Source organism: Phocoena phocoena, chromosome 13 (assembly GCF_963924675.1).
Source record: "Phocoena phocoena chromosome 13, mPhoPho1.1, whole genome shotgun sequence".
In the NCBI taxonomy this organism is placed as follows: Eukaryota; Metazoa; Chordata; class Mammalia; order Artiodactyla; family Phocoenidae; genus Phocoena; species Phocoena phocoena.
This window is the reverse complement of record NC_089231.1, coordinates 2,808,685-2,824,017: the sequence shown is the minus strand read 5'-3', so window position 1 is coordinate 2,824,017 and position 15,333 is coordinate 2,808,685. Positions and strand designations below refer to the sequence as shown.

The window sequence follows — 15,333 nt, the reverse complement described above, 5'->3', positions numbered from 1 at the left end:
GAAGCTCGGAGCCGCACGGTCTGCGCGCCCCGCTCGGTGGTCCCCAGGGCCGCGCCCCGGGCCATCGCGGGACGGGGGCCGGCGACGGGAGAGGGTCGCCGGCCCCGGCTCTCGGGGGACGTCACTGATCTCCAAGGGCGAGGGGACAGAGGGGCGGCCGGCCAGAAGCCGGCAGGCCGCGCGCGGGGCCTGCTGTGCGCTGTCGCCAGGGTTAGGGGGCAGCGGCTACGTTAGGGATCTACGGCTCGCGGTTAACTTCCAGGCAGTTGTGTTAAGAAGCTGGGGACGGACGGGATTCCGGGACACGGGGCAGGGCTTCAGCGTCTCGCCATTGGGGACCCCGAACGGCCGTCTCGTCCTCCCTGAGAAAAGGAAACAGAGGGTTAGGAGGGCCGGGGCCGCCCGGCCGCCCCGCGTCCTTGCGGTCAGTGGATCGCCAGCCACGGGGCCTCTTCTGGAGTCTGTTGCTGGAAATGATGCCGCACGGAGCAAGTCTTTGACCCCGTGTCTCCAGCATCCTTTAGCCCGTCGGACCTCCAAGTGCCTCAGGGCAAATAGGACGCAGAGAGTTGGGGGTCTCGTCTGAGAGCATTGCGTTTTCTGGGCGTGAGAAGCTCAACTGATATATTACCAGGTTTCCAAGGAGCTCGTTTCCTCGGCCGAGATTCCCGGGGACCGGGGGAAGCGGCCCGTGAACGATGACAGGGACAGACTCCTCTGTGGGAGCTGAGGTGCTGATGTGATGGGCACACCCTTGCTTGGGCCGCCAGGGAGGGGCCACTGCTCAGCTGGTCTCCCCGGGGACAGTCCCCTCCCATGAGCCCTCTTCTGCGTCACCAAGAAAACCACCCTCCCAGAGGGGCCGGCCGCTAACTCCGACCTCAGGGTCTTAAAACATGTGAATTGACATGTTTTCTGGACAAATACAATTTGCAATAAAAAAAAAAAAAAAGAGTTGGCAGTCGTGGAGGTGGAGACGGCTGGGCGGGGACAACAGCTTCCAGGGAGCATGGCTGGGCATCGGCTCTGAGAAGATGGCACTTGTCACCCCAGATGTCACTTAGATTAACTCGGAAAAGGGCGCTTTTTTTTTTTTTTTTGCCTTTGAATTTTCATTCAAATTTTAGTCTCTTTGGATTTCCCTTTTCTCTTAGGTTATGGATGAAAAATTGACCTCTCAAAGATTCCCTTGAGACTGTGAGCCCCCAGAGAGCAAGACAGACATGAAATACCCTGTTGACCAGATGACAGACGGACACCTATTGACCTGACCTCAGCCACGCCTCCGCCCCTCACGTTACCAGAAATAAGGTGACGGAAGCACGAGGGCCCCAGATCCTTATAGTTAACGCAGTCAGCCAGAGAGATGGTAGTTCTGATTTCTTGGGGTTTTGCTTTTTCCAGAAACATCCCTATGTTGCCGAACAACTCACTGGAGGAATTTTATTTTCACAAGCGAGAAGGTTTGTGGAATTCTAACCTCTGAAGGTACCAGGAATCACCCAGAGACGCTCCCTCCCGGGGAAGGGGCTTTGTCACCTCTGCCTCAGGGCCACCCTCCTCAGCGGGGACTCGGGTCCGGTCCCGCGTGAGCCCGGCTCAGCTTTGTGTGCTCGGTCCTCAGAGCCGCTGCCGGAGAAGCCCTGATCCAGTCTGCCCCGGCCCACCGTGCCCTGAATTTCCCGCAGATCAACCTGTCAGGGCTCCCTCGAAAGTGTGATTTATTCCTGTGCAGGACCAGAGTCACGGCCCCATCTGACAAAGTACACCTGTGCTGAGACGGAGCCAGCTCCCCACGCCCTGGGCCAGACATTTCACGGGAGACGCCCCTGAATGTCCTCGGGGCTCCTTGTGAAATGAAAAGTGGCAAATTTGGGGGGTTTATTTTCTATCCTCGTGCCTACAATGTATTGAGCATCTCCCGCGAGCTAAATCCGTGACATCTGTTTCCTCTTGTGAGCGAGCAAGCCAACGTGGAGAGAGGCGTTGTTAGCATCCCCCTCACGTGGTCGAAGGAGCTGAAGCTCAGAGAGGTTGCGTAATTTCCCCAAAGTCAGCCAGCCAAAGGGGTTAGAACCCCAGATGAGGAGGGAAATTGTCCTAACTGCAGACGTCTGGGTTCAGCCCTGGGACATTCTTGTTCAGAAGTCTTGGGAGACTCAGAAATGGTCTGGGCATTGCAGGCAACCTCCCGGCCAGGCTTGGGTCACTGGTGGAAACCCTGCAGTTCCGGGTTTAGACCCAGAGCTCCTCCGGGGTCTGTACCCTCGCCGTCTCGCTGCTACGTTTCAGAATCGAGACACGTATATCGTGATGGTCTCTGTTGCTTGGACGTTTAGGTAGAATTTATTTTCTTATCAGATTTGCCTCAGAATTGACATTTTGAAGAGTGGGTCCTGCCTCTGGGTTTTTTGCTTGTTTGTTTGCTTTTGTGTTTCTGTTTTTTTGCTGCATTGGGTCTTCATCGCTCCGCAGGCCTTCTCTAGTTGCGGAGAGCAGGGGCTACTCTTCGTTGCGGTGCGCGGGCTTCTCATTGCAATGTGTTCTCTTGTTGCGGAGCACGGGCTCTAGGTGCGCGGGCTTCAGTAGTTGTGGCATGTGGGCTCAGTAGTTGTGGCTCGCAGGCTCTAGAGCACAGGCTCAGTAGCTGTGGCACATGGGCTTAGTTGCTCTGCAGCATGTGGGATCTTCCTGGACCGGGAATTGAATCCGTGTCCCCTGCATTGGCAGGCGGATTCTTAACCACTGCACCACCAGGGAAGTCCCTGCATTTTATCTGACATTAACCAGCTTAGCCACGGTTTACTCACCACTCACTTCATGTATTTAAGGTTTTTCTTGAGGAGACTAAGGGTCCTCAAAGCTGAGTCCTGCTTCACATCACCCACGAGTGTCCAGCATCTTCCAGAATCTGGGTCATGCGGTCCATCCGTGCTGTGTGTATATCCCGACCACCAAATACACCACACATGGGACTCGATATTGAATTAAAGATTAGGTGACCAATCAATGAGTCTTTGGGTTCCTGACCAAATCTTTCCACCATAAATTGTAGAATCTCGACGTTTTAATGAACCAAGTAGGAAGCCCACTTCTGCAGGTCAGAGGTCAGAGGTGATTCAGGTTGAGGGGCCGCTGTGCTTTGCTGGTGGTGATTGAGCCCTTGAGACGGGGCACACGGGGCTGTCAGATCTCCTGGTGACACGACCACGCCACGTACCACGGGACCTTCTCATGTTAAATCACATTGTGACCTGCTGTGATCCCAGCAGGTGTTCCCCAGGAGACGCTCCCATTCTCACCTGAGCCCACGAACACCTGGGACAGGAGTCCGTGGAAACTCCCGCCTCCCCCAGGTGGCCTCCGGACTGAGGACACGGGGGGAGGAAGCTGCCACACGGGGTGAGAATTGGGCTGCGTCTGCCTGCGATGCTGACACCATGATGCTCGAGGACGCAGGACGGTCCAAAGTCCGGGGACCGAGCAGCTGGCTCCCCTCCTGCGGCCGGATCCCGGCTTTCCTTTATCCGCAGGGAGCATCTGACGGTGCTGAGGGCATCGTGTGTGTCGTGTCCTTACAACGCCACTCCCGTCGTAACAGATGGACTCTGTCTTTTCCTCACTGGCGTCCGTCTTCCGTATGACGTTTCTTCCAGCTGGAAGAGGAGTTGACTGGACCCTCTTAGCAGTCAGGGCTTTGGTAGTAGTTGGATGTCGGCAGGGAAGTGATGGCCTGTTTGGATGAAGAGTCAGCGGAAGTGAAGGCTGGGCTGTTACTCTGACGAGAAAACATGGGACCCGAATATGGTGAAGTTTGTCCCTGCCCAGCTGCCCTGTGAACACGGTTCTGTGCCAGGGATGGCAAGTGCCCTCCTGGAGCCTCAGATCTGTGTGGACACGGCCCCAGCGGCACGGTAGGCTCGCCGTGGCTCCACGGGGTCATCCCAACTCCCAGCCCCCTTCCAGGTTTAAGCCTGAAAAGCTGACACGTGGTTAGAACCTGGGCTCAGCCGCCAAAGCCCCGGATGCGCAGCCGCGGAAATCCACAGGGTCTTCCTCGCTCTCCAGTCCAGGAAGTGCAAAATCCGGTCCCGTTTTTGTTAGTTTTTGCCAGATGGTCTTTCAACATGAGAACATAAGTCACACCGTGTCACTAGATCCCGGGGACCTCCCCATTCAGGGCCAGGGTCAGAGCGCTCAGGAGGGTCCCGGGACCCTCTGTGGGGGGAGCCCCTTACCCCTCCCACCGGTCACTCGGTGCCGGTGCCGCTGCCGCAGCCGCCTCCCTCCTCCGGGACCCGGCCAGGCCTCCCCGTGCTCCGTCAGCGGTCAGCCGGGAGCCCTGTCCCCGTGCCAGGCCAGCCCCTGCCCCCTTCGCGCCCCTGCGCCCGCCACCCGCTCCGCCGGGCCCTGTCTGGCGCCCCGCCTGGAATCCCGATGGCCTGGAGGGCACAGAGGGGCACGTTCGCGCTCAGCCCATCCCGCCTCCCCGCCAGCATGCACCGTGTGTTTTCCGTCGCCCAACCAACAGGACGACACGGCTCCTTTAAGAGGCGGCGGCCTGCGCGTAAGGCTTCGCCGGCACGTGACGACGCACCGAGCAGGCGCTCAGCAAAGCCCGGCGCAGAGCCCGCGGGGCCACAGGGCTGCCGCCGGGCCGGGGCCCCCGGCGCCATGCCCGGAGCAGGTCCGTCACTGGGTTAGTCCCGAGGCCTCCGCCACCGCCGCGAAGGCCCTTCCCAAGGCTCTCGGGGCCCCAAGCCTCAGGCGGTGGCGGCATGTTTCCGAGGCTGCGCCTCGTGCCCCGGGGTCTGTGACCTTCCTACGAGGAGCCGTCAGCGGGCCAGCGAACGGAGGCCACACACGTCTCTGCCGCCACCTGGAAGTCGCCTCGGCGTCGGGCGGCCAGCGGCGCAGGACGCAGGGGCGGAGCCCGCCGCCCTCAGCCCGTCCGCTCCAGGCCCAGCCCGGCTCCCGGCCCTCCCGTCTCCGGGCCGTCCGGCTTCCTCACAGGTGAGCTTGGCCTCGGTCAGAAGGCAGCCCTGGACGTGGGCGCCCCCGACCTCCCCCGGGAGGGAGCTGCAGCCTCGCGTCTCCGAGAGGGAGGCTCTGAGAGGCCTGGGGGGAAGGGCCACTGCCGGCCCCCGTCCGAGTCCAGAACCTTCCTTTCCCTCTTCCGTGCGGCTCAGGCCCGGGGTGATGGCGCCCGTCCCGCGTCAGAGCCCCTCCTGAGATGTCGGGTGCTCCGAGCGAGGCCGTCTTGTCACCAGCGGGCTGTGGGGGGGGGTGTGCCGGGCAGAGGGCGTTGTGCCCGCTCCACCGTCACAGCGGCTCCGGCCACGCGTCCGTCACCCCGTCGTCCGGAGGACAAGCCGAGCCTCAGGGAGCCCGGGGGCCCAGGTCACGCACTGACGGACGTGGCCGTGACGCCCGGGTTAACCGACGGGACGGGTGCCCGTGGTCCCCGGGGCCTGTCGGCCATCCAGCCGTCTTCCCCTCGTGTCCCCTTGGCCGGTTCCCTCAGGGACGGAGGTGCTGCCGTCTGACCTTCCAGGCCCCCGTGCCTCCCGGGCCCCGGCTGTAACCACGGACGACGGCGTCGCCCGCAAGCTCCCCGAGGGGCCCCGGCCTGGCGCCCAGCGCCGCCCCTGTTCAGGCGGGCCCTGGAGAAGCGCTTGGCGGGGCAGGGATGGCACGTGGGGCGCTGACTGCAGAGAAGCGGCGCGGGGACGAGCCAGAGGCCGGCAGTCCCAGCCCTGTCCCCGAACCCGCCCCCGCGCCGCCCGCCTTAAGAAGGTGCCTTACCAGCTTGAAGATTTTGGAAAGCGTGCCCTGGGCGTCATGCCCCTTGAGGCCCTTGTGACCCGATTTGTAGTCGGAAGCTCTGCCCCCGTAACCGAATCCTGGCTTCTGGCCCTCGGCTCCCTGCAAGAGAGGATGGCCGCTCTCAGTCTGTCCACGCGGCCTGGGCAGCACAGACCCTTCCCATCTGCTTTCCTGGAGGCGTCAGCAGCCTTCAGACTTGGTGAAATTTGGGGGCGCCTACCTTTCTAACGTGCACAGACAAAATTCCCATTCTCCAGCCTGGAGGAGCCTCTCCAGGACGACCAGGACCAGCTCCCCTGGCCGCGGCCTGGGTGCCCTGAGTGTGGACGGTGAACCGGGACCAGGGTCCTTCCAGGGGCTCTGGGCTGGGAGCCGGTCACCGTAGAGGGGAGGGGGCGGGTCCCGGCTGGGAAGCCCTGTCCCCCAGGCCGTGCACCTGGGCACAGCCCCAGAGCCAGCCACCTGGACGGGTCTCAGCAACCCCCTGCCCTGGCTGTGTGACCTTGGGCAAGTGTTGGAACCTCTCTGAGCTTTGGTTTCCTCTTCTATAAAATGGGGATAATGGATGCTCTGCTCTGAGAATGGAGCCTGCGGCTCTGAACTTCCGAGCTTGCTGGTGTTATGGGGAGGGGGGTTCCCCCGGCAGCTCCCAGCCTGGTCTCCAGCTGCCCCGGGAGCCCCTCTCACTTCAGGGAAGATGGAGAAAAATTGCCTTCGTGACACGTAGCAATGACAAGTGATTACTGAAATGTAAGGATATGTGTGTCTCTAGGACCAGTCTGCATTCTAATGCACTTTAGTTTCAAAGGGAAACTTCCACTGTGAACACAAGAAAGGAATGGGGGAAACTCTGATGCTCAGACATAAGGAATGTTAGCCTTTGGGGTAACAGGTGTCCAGCCTGGGGTGCGACATTCCTCCAGGGGTGAACCACACATCCTGTCTGCGTCACGGATCTTATGCAACGGACAGGCTCTGAGGTCTCACTTCAGGTTTCACCAACGAGAAGTAGGAAGCTCTCTGTCTGGCCTCTCCTGAGAATTCTATACACGAAATAAAACCGTCTCCTGATCGAGACCCCAGAACCCTTTGCCTCAGGCTGCAGCGCTTTCCAGTTTCACGAGGGTGCCGCCTTAGGAGCTTGGGAAACCATGGGATCGATCCCTCTGGTTTAGGCTCCAGAAGCTTCCAGATTCCTCCAGTCCACCCCTCTCGTGTTGGAACTGAAGCTGGACCAGGGCCATCTGTCCAGGCACACCCCCTGCCCTGCACCCCCAAGCTACTTCTCTTCAGCCCAGGTTTGGGAACAGACATTGGCCACTCAGCTATTTTCACGTGAAGGTTTGGTTTCAAGGGTTATCAAGTGTGCAAGGGACAGGGGCAGTGAGGATCCAAGACCACATACGAGAGGAGCCCAGAACTTCCCTGAATCCCAGAGGTTTCCATGGACACGCTCACTGCATCATGGTCCAGGGTCGGGGGGGTGGTTAAAGAGGACTGAGGCAAAGGACAGACACAAGAGTTGTCGAGATCCACGCCTTCCCATGCAAGTGCTAAATCGTTCCCTTACTCTGCTGTTTTCTCCAAAAATAAAGAGCTTCTGAGAATTAAATTCAAGGATTGGTTTTCAGATTAATAATCTGCTTAAAGTTTCTCCTTTCAAACTCTTGGTCACTTATATCTTTGGACAACCTAGAATTTACCAAAAAAACATACAACATAGTTTAGAAAACTGGTGGGACTTTCCGGAACTCCAAACGGGAAGACAGTCGTGTGGCTCTAGGAAACCGACAAGCCAGCTCACGGAATACGGAGCAGGATTTTACTTTGGAAAAAAAGAGAAAATTAACAGACATTAGTGGGACCAAACACGGAGACGTGAGAGGCATGCAAAGGCCGTGCTGTTAGCTGCCGGGCTCAAGTGGCCTTTAAACGACTGCAAGAAACATGGTCTTTCCCCCTCCCATCACTCCACGTTCGCCGATGGCTTCGCCCTGGTTCACGCCTAGAAGGTTAGAGGCAGCTCAAGCGGTTACTAAAATCAGATTTCTGGGTCAAAAGTGGGTCCCATTCTTCAGCATCATCTTTGTCTCCTGCTGGCACAGAAAGTCAGTCATTAATTGTCCCTGAGGGCTGGCCCGTGTCGATTCCCTACGTTATCATCACCTTTCGGCAAATTCATTAGGTCAGGAAGACGCTCACGCGTATGTGTATAAAACGTTCCAGCAAACATCTCAGTTCATACTTCAACGTAGTGGTGTGTTGGGGCAGTTTATGGAAGCCTCCCCTGCCTTTTCTCTGAGGGTGGCTCCCCCCGCCCTCCTCCCTCCCTCCCTTCCTTCCTTTTCTTTCTTTCTAAATTCATTCATTGATTTCTGTGATGCTTATTAATTGGGTATCAAGGACATGTAGGCTCTGCACTAGAGATACATTGTGTCTCCAAGGACATTGGAGGATGTGTTTCTAAGGATACTGTGTCTCCAAGACAGACACAGTTCCGGGCCTATAGATTAGTGGTTCTCTTTTTATTCTGGAGATTTTATAAAGTAAGAACGCTATCTAATATTTGCTAGTAAGTATGGTCGATAGATTTAGTTAAAATATAGATAGGCATTTAAAGTCGGTTCAGACACAAAATTTTACTAGAAAGTGAACAGATCAGCCATTTAATATCTTCATGGGTTAAACGAAGATTTTAATCTTCTTTAAAATCTTCTCAGAAACTCCTAAAAAGGTTTTCCTGGATGGCTTGATAGCCAAGCTTTAGTTATGACTAAGTCAAAACCCAAGCCAAACTCTTTTGGATCACTTAGGTTATAAACTGAATGACTGAATTTAGCATCCTTTTGTCTCGTTAGCAGAATCACGGTTTTCTCCCCAAAATGTCAACGTCTGGCAGGGGAGGGAGTGCGGGCTATTTGGACAGGTCCACACGCAGGCTGCAGGGACCCATTTTTCCTCATCTGCCCTTTCGGAAGGAAATCAGGAATTTTCTCATACGTGGAGTCGCTCCTTCCCTGGGGAGGAGCCCAGGGGAGTCTCCTAGGAGCCCTTTGGTGCCTGGGCCCTGGGTCATGAAAACAGGAGCGTGAACCCAGCTGGAAGGAAGGACCGGCTGCGGCGGAAGCAGCGGGGGACAAGCTGGGTGGGATGGGAAGGAAGGTGGGCCCAGAGAGCAACTGAAACAGAGCAGAACAGAACAGCTGAGTGGCCGTGAGGAAGGAGAGGCAACGGGTAGACGTGCATTTGTCACCTACCCAGCTAAATCTGCTGAGGGACAGTCCTCGCCCCTGTGTGAGGAAAAGAAAAAGAGGGACATGGTGATCAGTGTGGGAAAAACGTTCTCTGCACGAAACAGGAAACACAGGACAACACAGTGCTGAGATGGCAAACAGGTTTTGGCACACGCGCCCTATCCTGTGGTTGGCCGTGGCCCCGGGGAGCTGCCCAGGGAGGATTTCAGGTTGGGGTTGAGAGGGAAGGGAGCTGGGATGGTGAGCGCTGTCTGCACGGCAGCAGGCGGGAAGGGGTGTCACGCGCGGCTCAGCCTGTCCTGCGTGGGCTCCACGTGACAAGACATTTTGGGGTGCAGTCAGGGAGCTCTGAGTCCAGCCCTCCTTTTGATCCGTTTAGGGATTTCAGGGAAGGGCTGTAAAGTGATGATGACTCAACACATTGGGAGGTCTTACCTTTCCTTGTGATGGAGGAGGTGTGCGAGGGGTCACCTGCAAAGACACGGGAGAGTGGTGAGCGGGGGTGGGGTCCCTGCTTCACAGCAGCCCTGACCCTCCTCGTGAGAGCCTCCTGTTGTCACCGTGTCACCTCGTGTTGTCACCTGGCTTGTTGCTAGTTCCCTGCTAGCTCCTGCTTGCTGGGAGGGTCTGGTATCTATTGGTATAAGAAGCCACCCACTCAGTCTCTGCCCGGCGTCCCCATTCTGTTTTAGTTGAGAGAGAAATATACGATTTGAGAATTTGAAAGTATCCAGTGCCACCTCGATCTTCCAGAGCACACAGACAGTGTTTGAGAGGGTGGGAAACACACCAAAGGCTCTGCAGCCACAGAGGCGATTCCTCTTGGTGTGTGCTCCCGTGACACACGCCCTCTCGCAGGTGATGGAGACGGTGAGCGTCACCACCGTCCTCTCTGGGGTGGGCAGTCAGGGGCCCCTGGTATTCGAGCCTCAAAAAGGACACCCGCAGGTGTGCGACTCCTAAAGCTCCCTAATCGACATGAAAATACCATCTTAGATGTCTGCTGTACAGAAAGTTTATAATTAGAGCCTGTGGTTTTGTTTTTAAGATGTTATTTTTTAGAGAAGTTTTAGGTTGCCAGAAAACTTGCACAGCAATTGCAGACAGTTCTCATGACCCCTCTGCCCTGTGCACAGCACCCCTGGCTCTCGCGTGGTCCACTTGTTACAACTGAGCCAATGTCAATACATTAACCAAGGTCTGTGGACTCTGTGTTGTACATTCTGTGGATTTTGACAAATGTATGAGGTGTCTCCGCTGTCACGGGATCGTTCAGAGGAGACTCGCTGCCCCCAAATCCCGGGCACTCCTAGTCTATTCGTCCCTCCTGCCCCCGCACCCCTGATCTTCTTACCGTCTCCAGAGTTTTGCAAAGCTTGTATTTTTGAACTAAGCATCTCCTACTAGCTTAGTCTCAAAAGGAGTGAGTTCTTTGGTAGAACTCAAAGTTTTAACACAAAGCTAAGCCGCAGGTGCATCTCAGACCTTGGGACCAGGTGCCGGCCCTGGGCTCCCGAGGCCAGCCTCACCCTGAGGAAGTGGGAGGCGTCACCTGGGGATATACTCAGAGCCCCCATCATGGACTACAGCTGTGTCACATGGAGATATACTCAGATCCCTTGTGGATCAGAGCCGAGTGTCACCTGGGGACATACTCGGGCCCTCGTGGACTGGGGCAGGGCCGGACGCCCCTCACCCCTCTAATCAGTCCCCTCCCACCGTGGCTGCCACTCACGATGTTCTTGAAGAAGTGCACTACGGGGTTTTCATCTTGGGGCCGCCCGTGCTGCGCCTTCTGGGGCAGGGAGCCGTAGTGGGTGGCTCTGGCCGCGTGGTGTCCATCCTGAAAGACAGGACGCGTGGTCTCAGGGCAGGCTGGACCCTCTGCTGTCTGGGGAAGCTGCCTCTGCTCCTCCGTGGATCTGGATACTTTTGGAGACCTGATGCTAGGAAGCTGCTGACGTCACAGGATGTAGCCAGGCGGGTGGGGTCTGGGCGGTGCTGTCCCCGCAGGTCCCTCCTCGGCTGACCTCCTGGCCACTGCAGACGCCCCCTCGGGAGCCCTCCCGACGGGAAGGCCAAGCTCGGGGGGAGCATCGCCAGCCTCCCCGGACGTGGGCTCCACCTTCAGAAGCACTGACAGAGCCTGCGAGCTGGAGGTCCCAGGAGGAGGGGGACTCGCCTGGAGCCCTGGCAGAGAGGACGGTGCTTGTGCACAGCCCCTGCTATGGGAGTGTGGGGGGGTCGTGAGAATGAGGGGATCAGGAAATGTCTGGAAGGTCAGAGGAATCCCCTGAAAGCCCGTCAGGTACATGCGCCAAAGCCTCGTGCACACCTCCTCCATCGCCAGCTCGGTGCTTGTGGTTCGAAAGGACCTTTGCTGTTCAGAAGACACTGTTGCCACCGAAAAGTCTAAATTGGGCTTCTCGGGAATTTAATGCATTTAATGGGCTTAGTTTCACTGGTGATACCTGCACCCCTGACTGGGCTGTCACTGGAGTAACAAGTGCATCGTCCCTGGCACTAGTTAGAGGTACACTGTACCTGGTACTAGTTAGAGGTGCATTCTCCTTGGTACCAGTGACAGATGCGTTATCTCCGGTACTAGTTATGGGTGCATTGTGTCTGGTACTAGTTACAGGTGCATTATCTCTGGTACTAGTTACAGGTGCATTGTCCCCGGCACTAGTTACAGGTGCATTGTCCTTGGTACTAGTTACAGGTGCATTGTCCTTGGTACTAGTTACAGGTGAATTCTCCTTGGTACTAGTTATAGGTGAATTCTCCTTGGTACTAGTTACAGGTGCACTGTCTGTGATACTACTTACAGGTGCATTGTCCTTGGTACTATTTACAGGTACATTGTCCTTGGTACTAGTTACAGGTGAATTCTCCTTGGTACTAGTTATAGGTGCATTGTCCCTGGTACTGGTTACAGGTGCACTGTCCCTGATGCTACTTACAGGTACATTGTCCCTGATACTCGTTACAGGTGCATTATCTCTGGTACTAGTTACAGGTGCATTGTCCCCGGCACTAGTTACAGGTGCATTGTCCTTGGTACTAGTTACAGGTGCATTGTCCTTGGTACTAGTTACAGGTGAATTCTCCTTGGTACTAGTTATAGGTGAATTCTCCTTGGTACTAGTTACAGGTGCACTGTCTCTGATACTACTTACAGGTGCATTGTCCTTGGTACTATTTACAGGTACATTGTCCTTGGTACTAGTTACAGGTGAATTCTCCTTGGTACTAGTTATAGGTGCATTGTCCCTGGTACTAGTTACAGGTGCATTGTCCCTGGTACTGGTTACAGGTGCACTGTCCCTGATGCTACTTACAGGTACATTGTCCCTGATACTCGTTACAGGTGCATTATCTCTGGTACTAGTTACAGGTGCATTGTCCCTGATACTACTTACAGGTGCATTGTCCCCGGTACTAGTTATAGGTGCATTGTCTCTGGTACTAGTTACAGGTGCATTATCTCCGGTACTAGTTACAGGTGCATTGTCTCCGGTACTAGTTACAGGTGCATTATCTCTGGTACTAGTTACAGGTGCATTATCTCCGGTACTAGTTACAGGTGCATTATCTCTGGTACTAGTTACAGGTGCATTATTTCTGGTACTAGTTACAGGTGCATTGTCCCTGATACTACTTACAGGTGCATTGTCCCCGGTACTAGTTACAGGTGCATTATCTCCGGTACTAGTTACAGGTGCATTATCTCTGGTACTAGTTACAGGTGCATTGTTCCTGGTACTAGTTACAGGTGCACTGTCCCTGATACTACTTACAGGTGCATTGTCCACGGTACTAGTTATAGGTGCATTGTCTCTGGTACTAGTTACAGGTGCATTATCTCTGGTACGAGTTACAGGTGTATTGTCTCTGGTACTAGTTATAGGTGCATTATCTCTGGTACGAGTTACAGGTGCATTATCTCTAGTATGAGTTACAGGTGCATTTTCTCTGGTACTAGTTACAGGTGCATTGTCCCCGGTATTAGTTACAGGTGCATTGTCCCCAGTATTAGTTACAGGTGCATTATCTCTGGTATGAGTTACAGGTGCATTTTCTCTGGTACGAGTTACAGGTGCATTGTCTCTGGTACTAGTTACAGGTGCATTATCTCTGGTACGAGTTACAGGTGCATTATCTCTGGTATGAGTTACAGGTGCATTTTCTCTGGTACGAGTTACAGGTGCATTATCTCTGGTATGAGTTACAGGTGCATTTTCTCTGGTACTAGTTACAGGTGCATTGTCCCCAGTATTAGTTACAGGTGCATTATCTCTGGTACTAGTTACAGGTGCATTATCTCTGGTATGAGTTACAGGTGCATTGTCTCTGGTATTAGTCACAGGTGCATTATCTCTGGTACGAGTTACAGGTGCATTATCTCTGGTATGAGTTACAGGTGCATTTTCTCTGGTACTAGTTACAGGTGCATTGTCCCCAGTATTAGTTACAGGTGCATTATCTCTGGTACTAGTTGCAGGTGCATTGTCTCTGGTACTAGTTACAGGTGCATTTTCTCTGGTAGTAGTTACAGGTGCATTGTCCCCGGTATTAGTTACAGGTGCATTGTCCCTGGTATTAGTTACAGGTGCATTATCTCTGGTATGAGTTACAGGTGCATTTTCTCTGGTACGAGTTACAGGTGCATTGTCTCTGGTACTAGTTACAGGTGCATTGTCTCTGGTACGAGTTACAGGTGCATTGTTCCTGGTACTAGTTACAGGTGCACTGTCCCTGATACTACTTACAGGTGCATTGTCCACGGTACTAGTTATAGGTGCATTGTCTCTGGTACTAGTTACAGGTGCATTATCTCTGGTACGAGTTACAGGTGTATTGTCTCTGGTACTAGTTATAGGTGCATTATCTCTGGTACGAGTTACAGGTGCATTATCTCTAGTATGAGTTACAGGTGCATTTTCTCTGGTACTAGTTACAGGTGCATTGTCCCCGGTATTAGTTACAGGTGCATTGTCCCCAGTATTAGTTACAGGTGCATTATCTCTGGTATGAGTTACAGGTGCATTTTCTCTGGTACGAGTTACAGGTGCATTGTCTCTGGTACTAGTTACAGGTGCATTATCTCTGGTACGAGTTACAGGTGCATTATCTCTGGTATGAGTTACAGGTGCATTTTCTCTGGTACGAGTTACAGGTGCATTATCTCTGGTATGAGTTACAGGTGCATTTTCTCTGGTACTAGTTACAGGTGCATTGTCCCCAGTATTAGTTACAGGTGCATTATCTCTGGTACTAGTTACAGGTGCATTATCTCTGGTATGAGTTACAGGTGCATTGTCTCTGGTATTAGTCACAGGTGCATTATCTCTGGTACGAGTTACAGGTGCATTATCTCTGGTATGAGTTACAGGTGCATTTTCTCTGGTACTAGTTACAGGTGCATTGTCCCCAGTATTAGTTACAGGTGCATTATCTCTGGTACTAGTTGCAGGTGCATTGTCTCTGGTACTAGTTACAGGTGCATTTTCTCTGGTAGTAGTTACAGGTGCATTGTCCCCGGTATTAGTTACAGGTGCATTGTCCCTGGTATTAGTTACAGGTGCATTATCTCTGGTATGAGTTACAGGTGCATTTTCTCTGGTACGAGTTACAGGTGCATTGTCTCTGGTACTAGTTACAGGTGCATTGTCTCTGGTACGAGTTACAGGTGCATTATCTCTGGTATGAGTTACAGGTGCATTTTCTCTGGTACGAGTTACAGGTGCATTATCTCTGGTATGAGTTACAGGTGCATTGTCTCTGGTACTAGTTACAGGTGCATTATCTCTGGTACGAGTTACAGGTGCATTATCTCTGGTATGAGTTACAGGTGCATTTTCTCTGGTACTAGTTACAGGTGCATTGTCCCCAGTATTAGTTACAGGTGCATTATCTCTGGTACTAGTTACAGGTGCATTGTCCCTGCTACTAGTTACAGGTGCATTGTCCCCGGTACTAGTTATAGGTGCATTGTCCCTGGTACTAGTTACAGGTGCATTATCTCTGGTATGAGTTACAGGTGCATTTTCTCTGGTACTAGTTACAGGTGCATTGTCTCTGGTACGAGTTACAGGTGCATTGTCTCTGGTACTAGTTACAGGTGCATTATCTCTGGTACGAGTTACAGGTGCATTATCTCTGGTATGAGTTACAGGTGCATTGTCCCTGCTACTAGTTACAGGTGCATTGTCCCTGGTACTAGTTACAGGTGCATTGTCCCTGGTACTAG

General features: G+C 54.1%; 1 protein-coding gene across 4 annotated transcripts in view; it reads right to left on the bottom strand.

Annotated features, from left to right (window-relative positions):
• Window positions 1-317: 317 nt before the first annotated feature.
• Window positions 318-15,333, bottom strand: part of MBP (myelin basic protein) — a 37,331-nt gene continuing 22,315 nt past the window's right edge. For 2 of the 4 annotated variants that reach the window (XM_065889831.1, XM_065889833.1), the window contains 5 exons: window positions 10,816-10,923; window positions 9,516-9,551; window positions 9,084-9,116; window positions 5,806-5,925; window positions 318-362 (listed from right to left, as the gene is read on the bottom strand). In XM_065889831.1, coding sequence (XP_065745903.1) covers window positions 318-362; window positions 5,806-5,925; window positions 9,084-9,116; window positions 9,516-9,551; window positions 10,816-10,923 — 342 coding nt within the window. The remainder of the gene's footprint in view (window positions 363-5,805; window positions 5,926-9,083; window positions 9,117-9,515; window positions 9,552-10,815; window positions 10,924-15,333) is intronic. The other 2 variants (XM_065889835.1, XM_065889832.1) reach the window with 1 other exon arrangement.